Source organism: Gobio gobio (assembly GCF_949357685.1).
Source record: "Gobio gobio genome assembly, chromosome: 4".
NCBI classification, from domain to species: domain Eukaryota; kingdom Metazoa; phylum Chordata; class Actinopteri; order Cypriniformes; family Gobionidae; genus Gobio; species Gobio gobio.
The window spans coordinates 25,093,292-25,118,888 of NC_137100.1; the positions used below are offsets into that span (position 1 = coordinate 25,093,292).

At 36.8% G+C, this 25,597-nt stretch overlaps 1 protein-coding gene across 2 annotated transcripts; it reads left to right on the forward strand.

Annotated features, from left to right (window-relative positions):
* Positions 1–21,915: 21,915 nt before the first annotated feature.
* Positions 21,916–25,201, forward strand: otpb (orthopedia homeobox b; the record flags this gene model as incomplete). Of its 2 annotated transcripts, none has more annotated exons than XM_079814134.1 (3): positions 21,916–21,991; positions 22,312–22,706; positions 23,938–25,201. In XM_079814134.1, 3 exons carry the CDS (start codon positions 21,916–21,918, stop codon positions 24,442–24,444), a joined length of 978 nt encoding a protein of 325 aa, XP_079670260.1. In that variant the 3' UTR covers positions 24,445–25,201. The 2 variants fall into 2 exon arrangements, with proteins under 2 accessions (XP_079670260.1, XP_079670261.1); XM_079814135.1 differs by having other exon boundaries at positions 21,916–21,952.
* Positions 25,202–25,597: the final 396 nt, after the last annotated feature.

A 25,597-nucleotide genomic window follows, 5' to 3' on the forward strand; every position in this document is an offset into this window, starting at 1 on the left:
ATAATTATCATTATTTGATTATTGGATTGATCAACGCAATCTTCCTTTTTTAAAACTAGCTAACCAATAAAAAAATAAATGTTAGATATAATGTTGGGTTAATAATAATTAACTACATGTACTATAGGGTCGGGGTAAGGATTAGGGTTTGATTTAGGGTTAGATGCATGTAATTATGCATAATTTACTGTTATTACTATAACAAGTACATGTAACATGCAAGGCTTGACATTAACACCGACCAACCCGCCAAATGCGGGTGGATTTCAGTGGTGTGTAACGCAGTCACTCCTATTAGGCTCTTTGGCAGGTTGAATTTTATACTGTATATATCTTCTTTTTTTTTAATTGTAGTCTTTTAAAAAGGAATCTGAAATAATAAATAAGTGCAAAGTAGTGTTGTCAAAAAATATAGATTTTTCAATCAATACTGAAGTATCTAAAGTGCTTCCAATACTAATTTTCTGCAGAATAGATACATGAAACCTGCTGCTCTTTCTTGCTCAGCGAGTTGATACACAAACCCGTCTCCCCTCGCTCACTCGTTTTATTTGCTCCAGATGAATATTGTTGGTGTACTTGTACTTGAATTTCAGTGTGGGACTGCGCATAATTTTACTCATTCCCACACATTTTCTGCTCATGCCCAAAGTGCACGCACATTAAGCTGCCTCTCAGTACTAAATTGAGTTATTTTTCGCTGCTTACTTTGCTCAAACAGTCAAATACACACAAAATAATGACAAAATGCCGGTCTTGCATGCAAAAATGCATGTGTAGTATAATGGATCTGTGTGTCAGGTCTTAAACTGACAGCAGCCTAATATACCTGCTGCCAATATATCTAATACCAAATATCTTTATGGCTTCTATCCGCATGGTATTGATGTCAAAATTGTGGCCATTGAAAATGCTGAGTGGCTTGTAACTGTGGAACTTTTAAAAAGTTAATGTCAAGCCCTGGTAACATATAACAGACATTATGTTGTTTTAGATAATCTATGTTTTTTTTCCCCCTTCAATAACTTTTGTTTTTATTTAAAAAGATACAGAATCAGAATCTTTATAGAATCACAAAATAAATCGTGTTTAATGAATTTACTAAAAAGAAACCAAGCAATATTGTCATATAATTTCAGCAGCCTTCAGAATAAGTTGTTGGGAAGTGGGGGGCCTTCGACCCAAAAAGGTTGAGAACAAATTATGTTTTATTAACAAGGTTCGGGAGGAGCACATTTAGATAATTGCTAGAGAGCACTCAGCTAATCAATAATAGAGGTTTATATACACAGCAGTTTTACCTCCGTTTGTTGACAGTTATCAGCATCCCTCCACCACCCCTTCTCCACACTTTTAGTAACCACTTACATACAGGGGGCTACTCTGGGTTCGGGCCAAATTCCGAGCTTGAAGCCCTCCCCGCCGACAGCACGCCAAATACACATTTAAACTGACTAAATTATATGTACATGTGAACTTGTGCACTGGTATAAATAATATTTGCAGAAGAGAGGAAGTTGGCATTGTATTGGCAAATTTACTACAAATTGTCGCGTTACACGCACAGCTCCTTTGGCAGTACATACAAGGGTTGAGACTTACTATACTACAGGACAACACTACTGGATCTCCATGGAAAGTGGGTCAAAAGTCTGACACTGATTTCAGAGCATGTGCCAATAAAATTAAGGTTGTGTTACCAATGCATTATCCTTCTTGGGAAAAAATAAATGTTATGCTTAACCATGGGAAGCAGAGTCTTCACAAACCAATTGTGATGTCCATTAAGATAATTCATTAGGCACCATTTACTTCATGTCACTGAGATAAGTAATGTTGAGATGGACGAGGATTGAGTCCGCCAGTGTTCCAAAGAGAGCATAAGAAGATTCGATTTTTCCATATGTTTCCCTGTTTTCAGTTTTTAACAATGCCCAAAAACATTAGGTTTGGAGAAATCAGATTTCTACACTTTACCTATGTTTTTCCAACCTTTCCTGTTTTATTCACCCTAATCCAAAACACTCTCATGGCAATTTTACTTTTCGGTGAATAAGTGGCCAATTCGTATGATTTTGTATGATCTCTATTGTACGTTTTTAATACAATCGGTTTTTGACCGCTGACCTAAAGATTCAGGCTTTTTTTTCTCTAAAAATCATACAGTTTTGTACAAAACAAATCATTCAAATTTATCAGCATCACCAACTTGTAACTTATTTGTATTCTCGAAACTGGTTTGGTACTGAAGTAACCCCTTCAACACCAAACCAGAATTTAGTTTTTACATTTTTTAAATCTCATATTACACTGGATTCCAATTTAACATCATCATTCATATTTACAGGTTAATGTGACCATTACTGCGATTCACATTTGACTGAATAAGACATTAAAATCTGAGCACTGTTGTTGTGAAGTATGACTGAGATGAGTAAAGAGCACATTTGTCAAAACATATTTGAGAAAGTCTTTATTTAATATGCTCGGCTAGTCTCATCCACATAAACTGCACTTTGGATTAACGACAAACAGAAAAGAAAAAAAAATCAATTATCTTAATATTTTGAGCCATAATTCCTGTTTTAACAAGTACCCCTGCTCATTTAGACCCTGGAGTAATTACACATCTCAAAACTCAGGCTAAAATGCACGCTTGATGCCATGAATTGGACAGTGCTGTAATAGTTTTCAAGGTACCTTGACATTTTTTCATGTTTTAGCCCTTCTAATGAAAAACAAGAAATAAATGAAAAACACTTAACATTACAATCGAGAAAAAAGAGAAAATGCAAGTCATATTATTGCAATTTAAGCTAATGCTAAACACACTTTGTGTTATATTTTACATATTAGCCTACGTTCCAATTCATTTCTAGTGTTTTGTACAAAACTGTGTTTCCTGCCGTGGATTTCTGGTATTTATATGTTGATAAGTCATGCATGCTGTCTGAAGGATTTTTCCAGGATGCATGCATGTTCTGATGTGAGAGCTGTTTCTTCAGGGGTTTGCTGTCCTAACACATTTAAGTTCGGCCATCAGCCAAGATGAAACACCTGCTGTTGGGGAGGAACAAAGCGCACAAATCCAATATGTATTTCAGACATGTTAAACATCAGCAGCTCCCCAGAGTGCGGCCACTGCGTGGCTACGGGAGAGAATTTTAAAGCAAATTGTTCTAATTTATGTAGGGACAATAAATCAAAATTAGGGTGAGGACAGTGCACTGCACTTCACTGTAAAATGACAAAATGCTGCAGGGGCTGTAGCATGGTACGACACTCCTGTATGTGTTTGTGTCCATGGTTTTATTTAAGGCTCTTTCTGCTTGATTGTACGTTTATGTGAAACCATGATAATGGAATGATATCATTGTATAAAGTGCAGGGTATAAATACTGCTGCAGCCCATCAGGATTTACTATTTGATGGACAGTGGTTTCAATGCTTCATAAAATTTAATGCACTGAAATATGTGCACGTTTGCATTTTAATGTCCATGAATTGGCCTTCCACTTATATCATAGGTCACTCAAACTGTGTTTTGAATCATGTATGAGAGGAAAAGGGAACTGTATTTTTATTACCTCTAGTGAATTCTTAAATGGAAAGGGGATTTGTTTATGATTGAACAAAACAGTTGCTCTCTAGGTTTAAACTTTCAAATTGCAGAGGACCTGAAGTTTGATCTGTTAAATTAGAGTTCCTACTTGTTGTCAACCGAACTTGGACTGCAGAAGGATCAACATTTGACCTTAAACAATAAAGATGATTTTAATACAAGTTTTACATACCGAGAGAGGTAACAGAAAATCATCGTCATGTTAAGTTTAAAATATCATTTTTAATATGAGTTATACAATGCTCAGAAGAAATGAGTATTATACAAATCATTTAATATTTCTTTCAGAGCATTTTGTAGCAAGAATGATTCTGTCTTTACTATGTACTAACATTTAAATTAATAATTTGATACAATGCACTTATTGTGTACATACATGTTTTACATTGTACTTGTATTTAAATATACCTGCATGTAATTAGTGCTATTAGAGTAATACATTTCTGTAATTACATCAATAAATTGTTGATTCGTCTCTTACCCCTATAACCAACCCTTAAACATAACCATACCACCAAACCTGTCCCTAACCTTACCCGTGTCCCATCTCAATTCCAGCAAAAGTATTTTGCAAAACAACATGAGTACATTGTCCCTAACAATATTGTTTCTGTTATGTAAGTATAGTAATACAGTGAGACAGTAAAAACCCTCATGTGTACATGATAATCCTTGTACAATGGACTATGACTATCCACTATCCATGTCATAAAGCTGAACAGCACTGACATGTCCCAAGTTGGCCTTTATGAAGGTCACTGTGAGAACCATTATACAAGCCAATCTCATTATACTCACAAACAACAACAGAAAAGGGCTTAAGAATGATACTAGACAATTCTAAGCCTTTTGAAAAGCGTAATGTCCAGACATCTGTCGTGAAGAGACATCCCTTTACTTGAGCCCAAATTCTGGGTGTAAAATGGCCCTCATCTTTGGAAGTCTTTGGTGATGATGATGTCTGTGAAGGGGCAGATGCTGATGGGACATTGATGGATGTCTGGAGCAGAGCTGTCATTCAACTGGAACTGAAGCCTTTGGTCAGTGATGCAGTTCCCTGATACTGATTCTCTCTCTCTCTCTCTCTCTCTCTCTCTCTCTCTCTCCACACACACACACACACACACACACACACACACGCACACGCACACGCACACACTCTGTATCGCCATCTTTGTTGGAACTCTCCATAGGCGTAATGATTTTTATACTATTTATACAATACTATTTTTATACCTACCCTCACACAAAACTTTCTGCATTTTTACATTTAAAAAAATAACAACAACATAATGTTGTATGTTTATTAATCCATTTCACTCGTGGGGACCGCTGGCAGGTCACCACAATGTAGGTGATTTCAGGTTTTACTATCCTTGTGGAGACATTTGTACCCACAATGTAATATAAACCTGTACACACACACAAACATTCTTGAATATGTGGTTTACAGGGACTCTCCATAGGCATAATGGTGTTTATACTGTACAAACTGTATATTCTATCCCCTTACACTAACCCTTCCCCATCACAAAAACATTTTGGCATTTTTGAATTAAAATAAACAGGAAGTGTCCTCATAAACCATGTTTACATTGTAGGTCTAATACCCATGTCATTATACACATTTGTGTCCTCATAAACCACATATACACACATGCATGACTTTATACCAACTCAAACGCACAAACATATTACACTTTCAAACACTAACATTTTTGATAACACTGATATAAAAGCCTGCATTTTACATTTTTGTAATGTAAAAAAATGCAACAAAGATACATTATATCAGAACTTTTGAACCTTTAATGTAACAATAACAACCTACAGTATGTATGTAATGCCACTGAAACCAAAGTGACAAACCCTTTAAAACTAAACTAATAACATTTTTAAAAACTAAAATATATCCTTTAGTCTTTTTTATTGTATATACATTAATTGAGCACTTGATAAGTTATGATTTATAATTTTAATTGTACAAAAAAGGGGAATAATTCCAAACCTTTTGTATTTAAACGCATTGTATATTTTTGTATTAAGGCGGTTTCTCATTAGCAGAAGGCACAATTAGTGATAAACTAGCCATAGCAGCCCGACTCATTAGATGCTGAAGCTTTATTTAAAATTTGAGCAGTGCCTTGTTTCCACTCTATTCTCCACCATATGTATGCATTAATTAGAGAACTGTGGAGGAGGAGTGGATTGCTGTGTGTGTGTGTGTGTGTGTGTGTGTGTGTGTGTGTGTGTGTGTGTGTGTGTGTGTGTGTGTGTGTTTATGTGTAAGCATGAATGTGTGTGTGTGTGTGAGAGCTATGATGTTTCGTGTTTCGCTTCAGTTCTACCCCCTATAACTGAGGATCTAATCAATCTGCTGGCTATTAAGTTTCTTAATTGATAATGCATACAAATTAAGCTGAGTGCAGTTACTTTGGAGACTTTGAGCAGGTGATTTTAGGCACCGGTCCAAATGGACTTTTAAAGCAGTTTGCGTAGGACTGAATCTATCAGGATCAAGATGAATCCATATCACTGAGCTGTGGCTAAGAACAGAATCTTTTCACGTTCGCTTAAATGACTCGATTCAGTCAGGCCATCCATAACGCCTCTTTTTTTTAGAGCACTGTGTGAATTGCAGCGCAGAAAACTTATACTGATCTTAGTCATAATCCTGTTTACCTTTAAAGTCGTGATAAAACCGAAGTAGTGCCAGATATTTTTTTCTGTGGTGTGATGTATATCCAAGTGAAACAGGTTATTGAAAAAAAAATGTAGGGCAGGGACTTGGTTCTATCAATTGGTTGTTGATTGGATGGAGGCAGAAAGTGTGGGGGTATAAGTGGACTAACGATGGACCCTTTTCACATTTCTGGGGTCTGTCATAGTTAACATGGTGAACTATAGCTTCTATATTGTTGAATGGAGTTTTCTTAAATTTAACGCCAAGGTCATTTAAGGGTGCATTGTGTAGTATTTAAGAGGATCTATTGACAGAAATGCAATATAATATACCAACCCTATCTCATGGCAATTCGTACATATTTTACGAGGTGGCTAATTCGTACGAATCTGTACGACCTCAGTCGTACGAATTCATACGATTTTTGCTAAATCGTACGTATTTGACGAGTTGCCAAATTCGTACGAATTTGTACGAATGACTTACCTCAAACCCCGCCCCTAAACCTAACCGTCACTGGGGATTAGACAAAACGTACAAATTCGTACGAGTGAGGTCGTACAAATTTGTACGAATTAGCCACATCGTACAAATACATACGAATTGGTTGTGAGATAGCGTTGAATATACATGTTTTCAGTGGTGTACGAAGACTTTACATAATGAACCGTTATGTTTTTATTACCTTATGAGCCATTTCTATCTTACACCGCGGGTCCCCATTATTTTACACCACCATGTTTCTACAGTAGCACGAAACGCACAAACTTCAAAGCACTAGCTACTTTCTGCTGTCACAACAACATCTTTGTCCTGTGTCGGCCACCGTAGCTTCTTTATGTGCTTCGAAAGAGAGGGGTGCCATGTGCTTCACAACCTCATTGCTAAATGCCGCAAAAATTTACACAGGGCATCTTTAATACAAAGTACAGTGTTATAAATGTACAGGGCTTGACATTAACATTAACCACTGTGGCTAGTGGTTTTCTAAAGTTACTAGCCTCTCAGCATTTTCATTGGCCACAATTTTGGCATCGATACCATAGGGAAAAACTGCCATTTATATATTTTTTTATATTATCTCATTTGGCAGCAGGTATATTGGGCTACTGTCACTTTAAGACCAGACGCACAGATCCATTATACTATTTCACATGTTTTCTTTCTCAATTATTTATGTTCACTTGACATTATAAAACATAACTGACTGTGTTTCCGTGAATACTCACCAAGACGGGCATTTTGACATTATTCTGTGTCTTTTTGACTGTTCGAGTGCCATAAGCTGCAAAAAATAACTCAGTTTAGTACTGAGGGGCGGCTTTATGTGTACGCACACTTTGGGTGTGAGTGCAAAATCTGTGGGAATGAGTAAAATTATGCGAAATACATGCAATCCCACAACAAAATTCAAGCCCTGTAACCCCAACAATACTCATCCAGAGCAAATGAAACGAGTGAGGGGAAGCAGGTTTGTGTGTCAACTCACTGACGGAGAGATGAGAGAGAGAAAGCACAGCTGGTGTTGTTTATCTATTCGATATGTATCGAAAAATCGATAATTTTGACAAAACTGCGTTACACTTATATTTCAGATACCTTTTTAAAAGACTACAATTGAAAAATGAATATATTATATATAAAAATGTGGGTGTTAATGTCAAGCCCTGTAAATGTACATTTATTTACAAAAAAAAAAGGAAAATACACGTATTCTTAAAAAAAAGAGATATGAAAAACCTATGAAAAAACATCTGTCATGACAACTCATTTTAATGGACTTGCTACTACCTGTACAATATGACATGCATTAATAACCTGTAGCAGATCTATACAGGTGGAGCTGGGGAAGGTGAAGGGATTCTGAAAGCACACTGAAAAACTGCTACAGCAAAAAAATGACCAAGTATTTGAAGGTTGAGCAGCGAGCTTATTGGCTACAGATACAACAGGAACCAAACAGCTGTGCCCTATAGAGAATTATGTGATTCGCCATGTTTCATGACAGAACTTTGTATTTATGAAAAATAGATAGATTATAAATTTACGGTATACAATATAGATATCAGCATACATCATCAGAAAGACACCATTTGTTTCACCCGAAGATCCAGTTATGATATTTTAATTAAAAATTATAAGGTCAAATAATACAATCAGATGAATCATTCACAATAAGATCAACTTTATGCTTTTAGAAAATAGACATGGTGAATTCTCATTTCATGCCAACTTTAAGATATTTATTATTTGTCCTGGCTATAGGTTAAATAATAGTGATCAAATATTCGTAAAGTTAATAAGGTCACACTTTAAATTAGGGTTCAATCCTCACTATTAACTAACTATTATCTGCGACTTTTGCCCTAATAAACCCCTAATTACGGCTTATTAATAGTTAGTAAGGGGTAGGATTAAGGGACGTAGAATATGGTCAAAGAATAAGACATTAATATTACTTTATAAGTACTAATAAAGATCCAATATCCTAGTAGCTAATAAGCAACTCGTTAATAGTGAGAATTGGACCCTAAACTAAAGTGCTACCATTAATAAATATTTTAAATAACAAGATTGAAAGGCAGAACAGAGGAGAATTCTGAATACTATTTTTCTTCTGTACATTTTACTGATAAAAAAAAAAACCTTTTGCACATGATGTTCATAAACTCTGTACATACATACATACATACATACATAATCAATAGTTTAATATAACATCTCCTGCTCAGAATTCATCAACTCTTCATGCAAATTAGACAAAATAAACATTAACAACTCACAACCGCCAAACATAAATTAGGCAGACAAACCTGGAATGACAGTTACCATCAGCATGATGAGTCATAAAGACAAAATAATGATCCAAATATTCACCCATCTTTATGGCTGATCTGGGGGAAAACCATTCCATTAATCTGACACTTCATTAGGGACACACTTATATGGAATGCTAAATAGTTTTGGCAACGGAAAACATGGTCAAAAAATTCACTATTTACCACCACAGAATAATAGAACTACTTGGGAATTAAATATGGCAATAATATTTCATTGTCAAGAAGGCACTTTTCTCATATAATCTCTACATCGATGTTTCTTAAAATACCACAATCACAACAGAGGATTAAATGTCACGCATACATCTGGTTTATGAGTGTCTTGGAGAAAGTGTGCTCCTTGCGTAATGTGTCTGTTAACAGAATGAGTGCCAAAACACTTGTGTCTTCATGATTCCTCAATGTCATTTAGGTGTTGATATGTTCCTCATTTCAGAAGCAGAGGTCTGACATGATGGAGCCACTTGTTGGATCATTTTGAGTGCTGGTCTGCCTTTTGGTCTCCATCCCCCTGAGACGAACAGACCTACAGGCATGCCAAACTCATTCTCTGATCAACACAATCTGATTTGGTCAATTTTGCCACATAGGACACATTCTCTATTACAGAGATAAATAGCTTTGGGCCAACTGTCGACCAAAACTTGTAAGCTAATAAATTATTCCAATTTCTCCCAATAGATTTCTCTAGAGACAGCCTGGGGAAATACACTTTTTGATTAGTGAAGTTATGCGTGCGTGTGTGCATTTGTGTGTGTGTGCACGTATTTTTGTGTCTGCGACACACAGATATGTCATCTTTGATTAGGACTATAGCTTCTCAGGTGGATGTTGCCTGAAGTGCTGTCATTTTATAATGAACAGACAGAGGTTGGATTGGCCCACCTCTCCCAATCTGGGAATGGTGGGAAAATCTTCCTACTATATTCTACGTGGGCATGAAGACATTTGTCTGAATATTAATGCCCGCTGTAATTAAGTATGCCACACTCATCGGCTTGGATCACAAATACAACAAAAAAAGAGAAGAACTCCACAAAAACTTCCATAGTTTTTAACCAAGGCCAGTGTTTATGTTGCAATGTTAAACCATTGCAATATCATTGTCGGATCAGTTTTGATATCCCTAATGGCTCTTGACTTGCATTTACATGTCTGTCTGTGTCCATGCCAGACTTTTTCTTACTCATGTGAGTCCATTTTGTAAGTGGGAATTACCTTATCAAAGGTTATGTGTAATTAATCAGAAGCTATTTGTCCAAAATAATACACAGACAGCAACTGCAGGGTCTGTCCCACTGGAACAACACAAAGTTAAATGACTATAAATTTGTCAAAAGACCTCCTTGGCTTACAGGTCATCCCTACTGGGGATCGAAATTGTGTAGTCTACCATCCCTCTGCAATGCACTGAAGTGTAGGAGTCAGTAAGAATTTTTATTCAATAAATTAATACAATTATTCAGCCAATTGATCAAAGTGACAGTAAAGAGTATTTACATGGTATAAAAAAAATACAATGCTCTTTTGAACTTTCTATTTATCAAAGAATCCTGGGGGTGAAAAATCACAAAAATATTAAGCAGTACAACTGTTTTCAACATTGATAATAATGTGTTTAATGTTTCTTGAGTATAATCAGCATAGAAGAAGGATTTATGAAGGATCAAGTCTGACCGACTTGAGGAATACATTTCATTTCAAAATAGAATTTATTTTAAATTGAAATTATATTTCACATTATTACTGTATTTTTTACCAAATAAATTGTTTTAATGCACATTTAATATCCTTCTACTCGTGATGTTAATGGTTTAAACCATTACATTTAATAACAATATTACCATACAAACACAGCAGTTGCACTGAGCATGAACACACAGACCATTTATCAACTGCTCTATGCCCTAAATTATTACGTCTCCAAACTTTCGAACAAGGTCAAGGAAATTCAAATTGTAAATTGAACTTTGAAGGGTCAGCGATTTTTACTTTCCCTATTCATCTTCTCTCACCTTCTAACTTTGAGCCCAGGAGTGCATGATAATTGCATTTCAGTGGGTGGCAGAGTTTCATTATGTCTTCCTATCTTCTGCTCGCATGTGTAATTTAGTCAGGTCTTCTGAGAACTACGTCAAGGCAGGACTACTTTAAAGAGAAGTTGTTACGTTTTGCAAATGAGCTCTATTTGCTGATAGTGATGTTTCCTTCTGCGTAGCCAATTTAGATGTACAAAATGATTTTCACTTCACATAAACTGAATGGCAGATCTCAATGAGGTTGTTAGTCTCTGATGTTCAGCGGACACTCCAGACAAAGCATTTAATAACACAGACACTGCCATTCTGAGCCAATGAAAAACCATATTTGTCTTCCCACTTCAAGAGAGAAAAGCTCCACCACCTCCTGCACCATAATACAGCGAGTGTATGTGTTTGTAAAGATATACATGCGAGCCTGCACGTGTGTGTGTGTGCGTGTGTGTGTGTGTGTGTGTGTGTGTGTGTGTGTGTGTGTGTGTGTGTGTGTGTGTGTGTGTGTGTGTGTGTGTGTGTGTGTGTGTGTGTGTGTGCGTGTGTGTGCAAAGAGCAAAGCAACCAGCTGGGTTGTAGGGGTAATAAAGAAGGAGAATCAATAGGGCATGCAATGGAGCCAAGGTGCTGCCATTTATCATGGCGCTTCTCTGACTCCAATCATTCATCAAGCTCAATGAGGCAGCAAATAGGAAAATGACTATTTGTATCAAACACATCTGCACTCATCCACTGAGGTATTTTATTCCCATTAACTTCCAAAGTAAAATACCCACTTTTTCAGCTGCTGTGTACCTGCGTGTACAGCCGTGCATGTGTGTGTGTGTGTGTGTGTTCATATATTTGTGCAGTTAGTAGTAAGACAGCTTACATTGTGGTAATATTTAGAGCTGCATTCCTTTGCACACGCATCTGTCAAAGCATCGGTGTCTCTTATCAACCCGTTCACCTCACTCGACCTGACCATATGCAAAAAATATATTTATGTCCTTTTGTTATGCATATCTCTCTCTCTCTCCAGTAGATTTTCTCCAGGATAAAGTAAATATGCATTTCATTTAACATTTGATTGTCTCTAATTTTTATTCGCAAAAGACCATTTGGGGACGTACTAGATGTCATTCATTTCCATTGGCCAGGGCTGCATCCGATGTAAATGGGTGGATTAATGTAATTATGGTGTAATATGCCATGAAATAGTATAGTCATTATCTCTGCTCTTTTATGGGGTGTCTGCGGATATGGGATTCGAAGGGATTTTTTTCTGACAAATGACAACTGCACTTGTTGTTTTAGACTGTTGTCATAATAAATGTATCATTGCCCACTAAGACAATAACTCTTGAAATAGATAATTACTCATAGGAATTTGTGTATTATTTCTCACATGCATGCGTTTGTCTTGCTTGTAGTGCAGGCTGGCTGGCTTGATTTAAAATATATTTCGTCAGGCATTTGTCCAGAGTATGTCCTCAGATCCAATAGAATTATTTTATTCAATTGATTCTAAAGGCTTGTGCTGTGTTTGTGTATAGTCTAATCGTGATTTATTGCATGGACCCTAAATCAATTTCAATCATTCTAGGAAAAAAAATACACGTAAAATACAATTAATGACCTAAACTTCTAGTCTTTGGTAATTGAGGGAAAAAAGCAAGGTGGGATCCAAAAAGATGTTATAGGCTTCCCATCCATCAGACATTCACTTCACAAACAAACTGCAAACAAAACTGTGAAGCAGTTACACAGTCTGCAATCTTCTCTGTGAAACCATGGAATTCACTACCAAAATTAAAACATTCAAGGTCTATTGCGGGGAAATATGCTGAAAAACATGCATCTCAGTCTCACATTATTTCTCTCGTTCTGCGAAAATGTATTGGACTGTCTTGTTAGTGGCTGTAATACCAGTAACCACATCACTATAATAATTTGCACAACCCACATGCAAATGGAATTTTTTCTCTTGTGTGTTTTCCAACATAGAGGCTATATCTTGCTAATAAATAAATATTTGGATAAAATGGGTAAAGACATTTTCTTTGCACAGAATCAGCTCATTTTATGAACAAATTGTAAAAACAAACCCTGAAATTCCAGCATTATCCTGCTATTGTTGTCTTTGATCAGCTTGTAGTGGTGTGCTTACCTGAATTAAAAATGATTTGTGTTTGAATTTGCTATGTCTGTCACAAATATTCCAAATTAGCCAAGTAATTATTTGATAGTCCCAGCAATTACTATATAAATGGTTAAATTTGGAACTATAGGGACCCTAATTGATCCAAATGTGATGTTTTGCATATTTGCATAATGAGGAAATTGATAGAAAATTGTGTTCATTCATTTGTGAAGAATCCTATGAATTTTATGAATTTGAAAGCCGTCCGTTGACTGTGGTTGGGTGACTTTGCTTGCTGATCGCTGGGAAAACTGGCCTCGTGCCAAGTTCACAGTCCCAGGGATGGACTTTAATGTGAAAAGCGTTACATGATGTTATACATAAGATATATATATATATTGTATTTTCAAATTATAGCGTTCTTATACACAATGTCTGCACATTCACAGTCTGTGTCCTACTATCTGTCATTTTCCCCCCCAAATATATACTGCAACTCTTGCGCAAACAAACGGCACACAGAGATGTACTCATGCGTGGCCGCTCTGCCCTCATAAATACAGAACAGGCAGAGGTGATGTCTCCATTTCACACACAGGCCACAGGCACAATATGAGACCCTGCATTGCAATTATTTTGCCTATGGTTTTGACGGTGTAAGATGAATTGCCAGTTCATCCTATCATTGTTTTAGTGGCCGATTAATGCCTCTTGTAATACTTATAACACATAATAATACTGTTTTTAGTACGCTGGTAACAATAATACTGATGAGGTAAAATGGTAACACAATAATTGGTAACACTTTAAAATGCTATACCTAATATTAAAAATGTGCAATGTATTTGTTACAATATTTATTCATCTTTGTTAGTTACTATGAAATATAACTGTTCGCTGTTCATGTGAGGTTCATTAAATAATATTAACAGATTTGAATAATGTATTAGTGAATGTTGGAACTAAGAGTAATAAATGGTTTGATGTATTTTTCATTGTTAGTTCTAAGTAATGAACTTAACTAATGTTAACAAATGGAACCTTGGTGTTACCCAATAGTCAACTCATCCGATAAATGTATTTTACAGTTTCATTGTTACATATGTTACAGGCATGTAATAACTATAAATTGTGTATAATTACATACAACTAACCCTAAACCAAACCCCAATCCTATCCCTGTAGAAAGTAGTTACTTTATATTACTCAGTACTTAAATGCATATTTACAGTGTAACAAAGACACCTTCAAAAGTGTAACCCACTTTATTTTAGTCCTTATAGTTACTATAGAAATTACAATAAATTGTGCATAATTACATGCAACTAACCTAAACCACAACCTAATCCTAATCCTAAAGTACATGTAGTTAACTATACTCAGTAGTTAAATGTATAATAATTACAATGTGACACCTTAAAATAAAGGGTAAATGGAAATCCCTTATCAGATCTAATACTCATTACTTATGATGTGGCCCTTCCAGTTCTCATGTTAAAGTTATATAATTAAAATGTCTAAAATGCTGAAGTAGTATTTCTGAGCAAAGGAAGTTTTTCATAATCTAGCCTACATCACCGAGACAAGTTAAAGAAGGTAAATAAATGTACATATCTACATCATTTAAGCACACCCGGTTTAGGCCTATTACAGATGGTAATCTAATCAGATTTTGATTGAAGTATTTTGCTGTATGCCTACCCTTAAGTCTTGGCCGCTCATTTGGATGAAGTAGGTCTACAACTCGCCACCAAAATATTAGGATCTTAGCGCTCAAAGTGCTCTAAATAAGATGTCAGATGTAGTTTATAGCATGTGATAATATCCTTCAGGGGCTCACTAAATCATTTCATGATCTGTTGCCTGTTGGCCTCATCCGACAGAAAAGGGCGAGTGGCTGTGGTGCATCGCTCCGAAAGTATAAAAGAGATGAAGGTAAGGATATTAAGTGACTCTATAGAACATCCAGGGCACAACAGAATGATTGATGGTGGGACAATGTGAGAGCTCGTGGACAGAGGACCCTTGGAGAGGCAGAAAAAGCCATCTCCAGCCTGGTGTGCTTGCGCGGTCTATTTGTATGAGTAATCAGTTGAGCTCCCTACTCTGTCAGTCCTGTTTACTCACTGATTCTCTCAACAAGACAGTCATTGACACTGGATAGATGGGGATAGTCTAGCAGAGAAACCGGCGGCTTTAAAGAGGTTAGGGTTACGGTGGACTCTCCAGACCCAATATTACACAATGTAATTTATAATACCTGACTATTTGTTTGAATTGCGAGATTGTATGTGATTTCCTTGTGTGTGTGTGTGTGTGTGTGTGTGTGTGTGTGTGTGTGTGTGTGTGTGTGTGTGTGTGTGTGTGTGTGTGTGTGTGTGTGTGTGTGTGTGTGTGTGTGTGTGTGTGTGTGTGTGTGTGTGTGTGTGTGTGTGTGTGTGTGTGTGTGTGTGTGTGTGTGTGTGTGTGTGTGTGTGTGTGTTAACTAGACTGGCTGCAGGTGTCACTATGGTTCATTTCCACCAGCTGATGCCCTGCTCTTCTCGCCGTAACCGCAGTAACATTCTCTCCCCTTTCCGAACGTCACTAATTGCTCTTCCACAGTCAAACACACATGCGCACTAATGGTGTAATTGATATTCAGACAGCGCACTCTGCGAGGACACCAGAACTGAATTTAGATGTGTGTTCTTTGCCTTTTTCGCTCATATTGGTTGCTCGAACAGCCACGCTGGGTCCCAGTTAAAATATGCCCACAGAGAGCTGTCATGTCTGCATGGCCCACTTTAGCATCCTTTATTGCTTTGTTTATCCTGTAGACTAGATATAGGCTATAACTGAATTTGTTTTTCAATGTAGTAGGCCCTAGATAGGCTATAGGCTACTAGAGTCTTTTTAGCGTGTGTTTGCATGGCATTCTACATGTATTTTTTCCACTTTGGTCAGGTCATATAAAATCTCGCCACCCCCTGGTTGTTCCGTGCACTAGGATAAGCCACTCATCCAGTTTTCCCTAATCACGACAATTACTTCTGAATTATCATCGGACCCTGACAGACGTTCCTTGTAACTCTCTTTTATTTTCAAACGGCCCCTAATCAGCGACTCTCATTACAATCGCTGATTAAACTGCAAATTATCCAGCAGCGCCAACAGTTCGCGCCTACCACCGGCTCGTTCAATATCAATTACACCGAGCAGCATGTCTGCAGCCTCCGGAAGCCTCCAAGTGCTTGATGGTGGCACTTATTAGTTTGGAAAACAAGGAAAATACTAATAATCAGGGGTCACGGGGAAAAGGAGGACACGGAGGGAAGGTGGCAATTAAAATGCTATCAATAGATACGAAATTCTTCTTTGCGCATATATAGGCCTGTCTAAAAATAGGTGGTAAACATAGGCTGCCTTGAAAGGTGTCCCCTACTTCCAAAAAAAGCGATTTGCGCTTTTCTTTTTTCTATTATTTTGTTATTATTATTTTGCATTTTAATAAAGAAGAAGAACTTTCATTTCTGATTATGTCTATAATTATCAAGGTTTATTTAAAGCCAGCGCGCAACGCGGTGGTTATGTTCCAAATACATTATAGGCTACTACCCTCAGACGTCTTGCTAGGCAATTATCTGTAGCCTATGTCTCAGTGCAGATATAGCCAATACAAATGAATATGTTCTTATTGAAGAACAAATGGGGTGAGAGGGTGCACGGTGAAATGAAAGTATTGGTAAGCGCATATCAAGTATTTACAAGTGGTGTTGTTAGTTTTCCTCCGTGATGTGAGCAGAGGCGATATCGATTTTATTTTGATTACACGAAAATTGAAAATGGGCCCCAGATGAGCTTTTGCTAGATGTTCCACAAGCCAACAGATAGGCCTATATCTGACTTCGCATGATGAAAATAAGACAGATTATAGTTTTTGTATAGTTTTCAATAGTCAAATAATTTTCTACATTATTCAAATGAAATACTATTTGTGACTCAATGGTGTATGATCAGTTTTCACAACAGAGGAGTATATTTTCCATTTTGAACATCAATGAACTGGATCTAGTCGACTTCTTAAAAACAACCATTCATAACATAACTATGAGTTAATTGGATGGATTTGTTTTATTAATATTCAATTCGACCTAAAATGCCAGAATTAAGCAAACGAATTGGTTAAGGGAAACTGATTTGGCCTATAATGTATTTTTGTCCACAAAAATAATTCTCTGAATTAAGAAGGGATCCTTTATAATCTTTCACGTAAGTGCCTCGATATAAGAACAAAGTCCCTCCACAGGGGTAACTTTTCCTGCGTAGTCGATTATCTGCATTTCTTGCAGAAAGCACCATTTTGGTGAGTTCAGCTTTGTACTTATGTACTTATTAACAATGACAGTAAGCCCTGATGACTGAAATTATTTGTAACTGACACAAAGTGTGACAAAGTATGTCAGGCTTTCTGAGCAAAGAACACACTTTACTGAAGATCTGCCCCATAATGCACCTGATAAATGGCAGCTTGCCCACGCGCACTGCTGATTTCATGAAAAATGAATTTTGTGTTGTCATTCCGACAAGTTAGCAAGCAAATCCGGAAAGAAATTATTAGTGCGGAATCATTATAAATAGTGATATTTGCAAACTCTATTTGAAAAAAAAAATTAAAAATTTAAAAAAATTCAGCACGCAATTTATTCAATAGATCTCGTTTGCGCGTAATTGATAAATAATCACATTGTATCAATGTAACTTGCACACATTTCAGGTACAATCAAGTAAAAGTAGACCATTTACCACCTGACTTGGTCCGAATTAAGCCTAAATTGACGATCAATTAATCTTGGAGGCGCTATAGTTGTATTTTGTGGACAAGCAGCAGAGAAGTGGCAAATAAATGGAGTGGAGACAGGAGATTAGTGGAATGAGCAGAAAAGAGCTGAACCGCCTCGGTCTGCAGATAATAGGCTTGCAGCTGGGTCGCAAATTGCTGGATTTGTATCATCAATATTGGAGTCAAATACAGCCTTTATGATTTATCATACCGAATGTGAGGGTTTTTCCCCTTGTCTGTTTGTTTTTTTAACTTTCAGGGGTAACAATGTAGATCGAATGGGTTGGAATGTAAATTGACATGGTAAATGTAAAATTAATACATGTTATGAAACTGGATCAGTCCATTCCTTTTTAACGAATAGCTTATAGGCCGTCTTTACAATAAGATTTCTTTACAATTGAGCACAACCACATAACATCAAGCTTCAGAGTCCGCCCACTTGCACGTGTTCGTCAATATTAAGACGATACATTCATAAGCACCCTTGTTTGAGAGATAACTTATACCTACTTTTTATTGCTCTATGAAAAATATAAGACTCATTCACATCGGGTTTTGTATGGAAGGGGAGTGGTTTGGCTCATTTAAGCATTACTGTTACACTCTCGTCTTGCAATGTACAAGGTCAGTGAAACTAATTATTTTCAGTATTAATTTGCTGATGCATTAAATTGCATTAGCAGTGTGATTATGCTGGAATTTAATAATTACTAGCACATGTTACTAATTTGAAGAAACTCAGAGTGACCACTGACCCAAGTCCTCCCTTCACGCAAGCCACTGAAGGCCTTTCTTAAAATGAATGAATGAAGAATGATGCATCAGCCTATTGTCTTTTAAATATTACTGCAAATCCTTTACTCGTTAAAATATGACATTGACTTCAGTTCATTGCTTAATTCAAGCATACACCAAAAATTACAACAAAAAAAGAAATTAATTTTTTATTAATTTGAAAAATGATTGAAATATTATTTATTAATTAATTATTACTGTTCTTTATATTGCTGTTCCACTGTTTCCACAAGTTTTGTGTAATCTTGACTGTGTAATTTCGAGTAATCTTGACTGTTATGATACATTTTAAGGTCCAGAGTATAATAATGCATTTGTAAAACAGTACTACACCTTACTTCGAGAACAAAGTTTTATTGCAAACGTGGACATCGAAGTAAACACATTTTCATGTTTAGATGATTGTGGTGCGTGCTTACCCCCAAAAGTCTCATTACGGACCGTAATGGAGGCCAGCCACTCCGTGACACACCAAAGCTCCATTTCATTACGGTAATCGCCGTCCAATGCTGATTATTTTATTTAGGGCCATAATTGTATTCTCCCCAGATAACTCACGTTGAAATCGGGTCCACATGGAGGGCACCAAGTCTAATCACAGTATGAGATGCGACGGGGGTCGCGTCTGCTTGAATAGAGGAGCCGTTGTGTTACTTTCCAATTCACTTATTTCACGGTAGGCTATATATGGTGAGCCCTTTGGACCTATTATCCAACCTATGTCAAATCCCAATGTAATTTACACAAAATAAATAAGAATTCCTCATGGATGGAATCTCTAAGTATCAATATAGAAATTGTAGCATATACTGTGAAAATAATAAAATAAGACCCAAAAGCAAAGCAATGAAAGCATATTCGAAATTATGTTTAGGCCTACATTTTATAGATAGGCCTTTAAAAACTGCGAAATTTATGACAAGTAAAACAATAATAATAATAATGGTACACTTTATTTTAAGGTGTCATTGTTACAGTGTAATATATATATATATATATATATATATATATATATATATATATATATATATATATATATATATATATATATATATATATATATATATATATATATATATATATATATATATATATATATAAAGTACTGAGTAATATTAATTAAGTAGGCTACTTACATGGGTAAGGGTAGGATTTGGTTGAGGGTAAGTTGCATGAAATTATTCATAATTTGTTGGTAAGTACATCTAACGTGTAACAAGGACACTGTAAAATAAGGTGTTAACAATAATAATAATAATAATAATAATAATAATAATATTAATGATAACAAAAATAATAATAATAGAATATTCATTCTCTAATAAGGATAAATTGTCAATGGCAACCTTTAAAATAAACCATTTGAATTTTGGATCATTTCATGATAGCCTACAGGCCTATTCATTATAATGACAAGATCACCAACTTCTAATAAACAGGACCAGAAAAGCAAACATAATTGCATAATGCAGTCTTATTTCATTAGATGTAGGCTACAGTCGACTTAGAAGGCGTGCACCTTTAATTTAAAGATTTGATGTTAATAAAAAAAGACCCATGGACAAAGGAGATATGTTTTCCACTTCTGAACCTTCTGTCACGTCGCCTTTCGATCCAGCATAGGCATTTTTGACACTTCAAATATTTTAAAATGAAGTCACCCAGCGTTGTAATTAGGCTACATTATTTATTTGCAGCTCGATTTAAGCTACAACTCCGCGACGAACCCAAAGTGTTGTAATAGAGCTCTTCATTGCCGATTATAAGCTCAAAACGGAAATGTGACGACATGGAGTCTTTCTAGTTACATTCGAGATTCCCATATCCTTTCTTTCTTAATTACTCTCAGTAGTCCAGCGTCTTGCCGGTGCACATTCATGCCACAAAAGAAGGGAGCACTGATGGATTACACAAAAATACGCTGAAATCTTGACAGCCTGCCGAACGTGCTTTCGCTGAATGGATTAAATTAGGCAATGTATGTCAGCGAGTTTGAATTAAATAAATCAAATTACTTGCGTCAGCGCTGATGAAACGTCGATACAACCGAGGCATCAGTACGCATCAGTAGCCTGTTTCACTGTTTCACCTCAAGCCTTTACCGAAATAAATGAGCCTAATTCAAACATGATTTACACCGCCTTCTTGCATTATATCTAAACACAGTTAAATTATCACGCATAATTCAGATTTCACTGTAATAATTGAGATGAAAGCTCGTGGATTTGGCACTAATTACTTCAAATGCTTAATGGTCTTGAAAATGACTAGTTGGAAATGTACCTTGGATGTGTTGTTAGCTGCCTCAAAGAATTCATCGTTTTTGATAGATGGATTCCCCTCAAATAAAGCTGTAACTCACAGGAAGGTACAATGACACAACCAGCCCACAGAACCCATAGCAACAACCCCTGTGTTCATTCCCTCCACACGAACACAAACAAGGATGACCAGCGTCCTGTAGTAGGCTATTCGTTTCGTACAGGGCCTCGAAAAGTTGGGCGATAACCTTACAAAAAAGTGCCTTTGCATTTAAATATTGCATCCTAAATCGGCCAAGTAGCTATAAAGACTATAGGCTTTCCCACCTTTTATGAAGCCTCTTTTTACCAATAGCCCACAGAAAGATTTATTATTCACTGGTTATTTGCCATGATTATGAAGTCATTTAAAATGTATAGCTAATAAGGAGGCGCTGCAATAAATCAGATTTGAAATGAACGAGAGCATCTGCAGATGAAGCAGGTTTGTGGATTTTACTGGTTGGTTGTCTGACATTTTCAACCCTCAATTCTGATTGGCTCCCATTTGTGGAAGCGCACGGGCTCATCCAACTATTAAGCGCCTCCCAATCTCTCTAAAGAACAGTATAATACATGGAACCGCCTTTTTAAACGCACTGACGACTTTCCTTCATTTGAGCTCTATGCGCTTTTTAAAAGGGTTAAAACTTGTAGAGTAGTTTGGGAAGCAGTTGTGACTCCAGCAGTGCGCAATGCTCTCTCATGCCGACCTCTTGGATACTCGCCTCGGTGAGTTATCGTCACCAAACTCCGGTCTTCAACTCCACTGTAAGCTAGAGTATTTTTCAGCCTTCAAACTGGTTAACTAATGTGATGACATGATGATATCTCAATCTGTTCTCGTTTTACTTGCAATGTTTGTTAATTAGCTACCGCGTAAATTAATTAGGCTACGTGCATTTTCCTCCAACTTACTTGGATGGGTTCCGATACTTAACAATGTTTACGAGTGTCTGTGCAATAAATATGTCGATAAGCAGTTTATTATTTTTTATAGGCTAAATTTCGTTCTTTCTGTGTTTAATAGTCTAATAATATGTGCCTGCCTTTTGGACACAATGCTAAATTGTTGACACGTGCGTCCACAGGGATGAAAGATGCTGCAGCCGAGCTTCTGGGACACCGGGAAGCTTTGAAGTGCAGACTAGGGGGGACTGACTCTGGACACCCCGGCGATCTTACTTCTGCTACAGAGACTGTGGAAGGGACCACTCTGCTCCCCGGGGAAGACATTAGCAATGGTGGATCCAATCCTAATGGAATGCAGCAGGTCAACGCCAAAGACCAAGAAAAGCAGCAACAGCAAAACTCGAATCAGTCGGGTGGCCAACAAAACCAACAGAAACAGAAACGCCACAGGACCCGCTTTACTCCAGCGCAGCTGAACGAACTAGAAAGGAGCTTTGCTAAAACCCACTACCCTGATATCTTCATGAGAGAAGAACTTGCATTACGGATTGGTTTAACGGAGTCACGGGTTCAGGTGAGTCCTGAGTGGACCTGCTCAGCTTTGACATCGTCTGGTTACACAGTTTAAAAAAAGACGAACTGAAAGCAAACCGAACAAAATGGTTTGAATAAAATAATGTTTTTTTTTTCTTCTTCTTCTTCTTCTTCTTCTTCTTCTTCTTCTTCTTCTTCTTCTTCTTCTTCTTCTTCTTCTTCTTCTAAAGATCCGTAAATTATTGCATAAATTGCATGGTAATGCATTCAACATTTATTCTTTCAAAACAATGTCAAGCCCGCCGCACTACTTTAGACACGCGTAACAAATGCGCAGTGTTGACAGTGTGCAAAATTACAACGTTAAATAATTGCATTTAAAAAAAGAGAAATATGTTCTCTCAATAGAAAAAAAAAATTCAATTTGTCTATTTTTCTTCAAAGGATCAATTACTTTAGCCTAGGCTATATAAAGTGTTCTATAACTGAATACGAATGATGTCATTAACAGTAATAATATGAAAATATGCAAATGACATTAAATAATAGTTGGGTGTCAATTTATGTATGACAATAATTCTTTGGAGATAATACGCTCTAAATGTTAAAATATCCCAGAAGGAGGAGGAGGCTATTGTTGGGCGCTTCTTATGAATCTATTTTTATCCTAAATTCATGATTATGGTTCAATGATGGGAGGCTATCAAAGCCTATTTGTCTCCTAGATGACATGGATAACGACTTCATCCCCAGCTGTCTGCAAAACATTACTATCCATCTCATCTTGAAATAAGAAATTGCTTTGTCTATTTTTTACTTAAAAAATGCCCTCCCGCATGTTGTGACATATGGCTAGTTGTCCGTGAAGATACAGCTACATTTTTGTACATGGCGTGGGAAAAAAAGATGATTCATAAGGTGCATGTTTAATAACATCAGCATTAAAGAAGAACCGTATTGTATGCCTATTTACAATGGCTCAGTTCTAAATATAGATTAACTATAGGCCTATTGAAAAACCAAAACGGTCGCCTTTTGCCGACAAATTTAGCCTATTTTAAGAAATGATGCGTTAATTTATTATTGCCTATAGGCTAGCTATATTTTGTTTCGGCCTATGTGAGGTTTTTAAATTAAAATTGCGATATAACTCTAGGCCAGTAGAAAACTGTTAATTAAATACAGGTGTAATAAGTAAAAAAAAAAAAAAATCTTAATTGATACTCACCAACGAAATGCACGGCTTTCTAAATGTTGTATTTTTATTCCAGGTATGGTTTCAGAATCGACGCGCAAAATGGAAGAAGCGCAAGAAGACAACCAACGTTTTCCGCGCGCCGGGCACTTTGCTACCAACACACGGTTTGCCTCAGTTTCCGTCCGCTGCGATGGGCGACAGTCTCTGCTCTTTTCATGCCAACGACACTCGCTGGGCCGCGGCTGGGATGCCTGGAGTCTCGCAGCTGCAGATTCCGCCTTCGCTGGGCCGACAGCAGGCGATGGCACAGTCCCTGTCCCAGTGCAGTCTCGGAGCTGGTCCCCCACCAAACTCCATGGGCCTTTCCGGCAGCTTATCGTCAAATGGTTCCGGTCTTCAATCGCATCTGTATCAACCCACATTTCCTGGCATGGTGCCCGCGTCCCTCTCGGGTCCAACGAATGTGACCGGCTCACCTCAGTTGTGTAGCTCCCCGGACAGTGACATGTGGAGAGGGACTAGTATCGCCTCCCTGCGCCGTAAAGCACTTGAGCACACCGTTTCCATGAGTTTCACCTAATTTCACCTAATTCTGTCACTGCAAACTCCAAATATTCCTGAAAAACAGTCGCGGAGCACTCAGGATATGAGGTTAAAACTGTGAAATGACAAATTGGCAGCCTTACTGGATGATGGAATCCCAACAACCCCCAGACAATGCTTATACAGCAGATGTAGGCTATAGTAATAGTTTTAATGCTTGACATGTATGTAATTTATTTATGTGTTGGATTTGGTCATGTTTATTTGTTTCTTTTGTTTTCATATTGATTTTAATAATGGCGAGCTGTTTATTTATTTATGAGTATTTATTTGACTCTTCATTCACATGTGAAGAAACAACTGGAAGAATAACTATTTATTTCGCTGATCGGTCATATTATTTCTTACTAAACTTAATGTAAAAGGACACGTTAATGAGGACCACATGTGTGCATGTACAGATTGTTTTAAGGCACGTACTACATGTTGGAGTGGTTTTTCAGGTACAGAAAAGAACACGTTGGATTAAGAGCCACTTTCCAAATAATCCGTTTCAGATGCATGTAATATTTCAACCGGGATCGACAGGAAGTTGTTTACATAAAGCAAAACGAACTGGAGTGTTTGTGTAGATACGGAAAAAAAAAATCTTGTTACCTGCTGGTATGTTTGTGACATGTTTTAACTTATTGTCTGTACTGAAATATGGTTTTCGTAAATGTTTATCTTACCGAATTCAACAGAATTGGGAAGGTTTATATTACTGATTGTAAGTGGGTGAATAAAATCATTTTAAGAATTTCAGTATGGTATGTGATCTCTATAGAAATCTGAGTAGCCTCACATGTACTAACAATTAACAATATTCCTGCAGAATTTATTATTCTTAGTTCATTCTCAATATTTTCTAGGCTATACATTTTAACATCAAAAGTTGTATTAGCATTAGATAATGCACTGTAAAGAATGCTGTAAAAATATATTGCAAGTTCATGCTAGCTAATGCATTAACTAATGTTAACTAATGAAACCTTATTGTAAAGTGTTACAGATAAGACAAAACACAAGAATGCACAGAAGACTGTGACTGAAAGGTGACCTAAATGTTTGGGCCTCTACAGTCTTTAAATTATCCTATTTTTTGTGTCCATGCAGCAGAAGAAGCTCATATTGGTTTGGAACAACAAGAA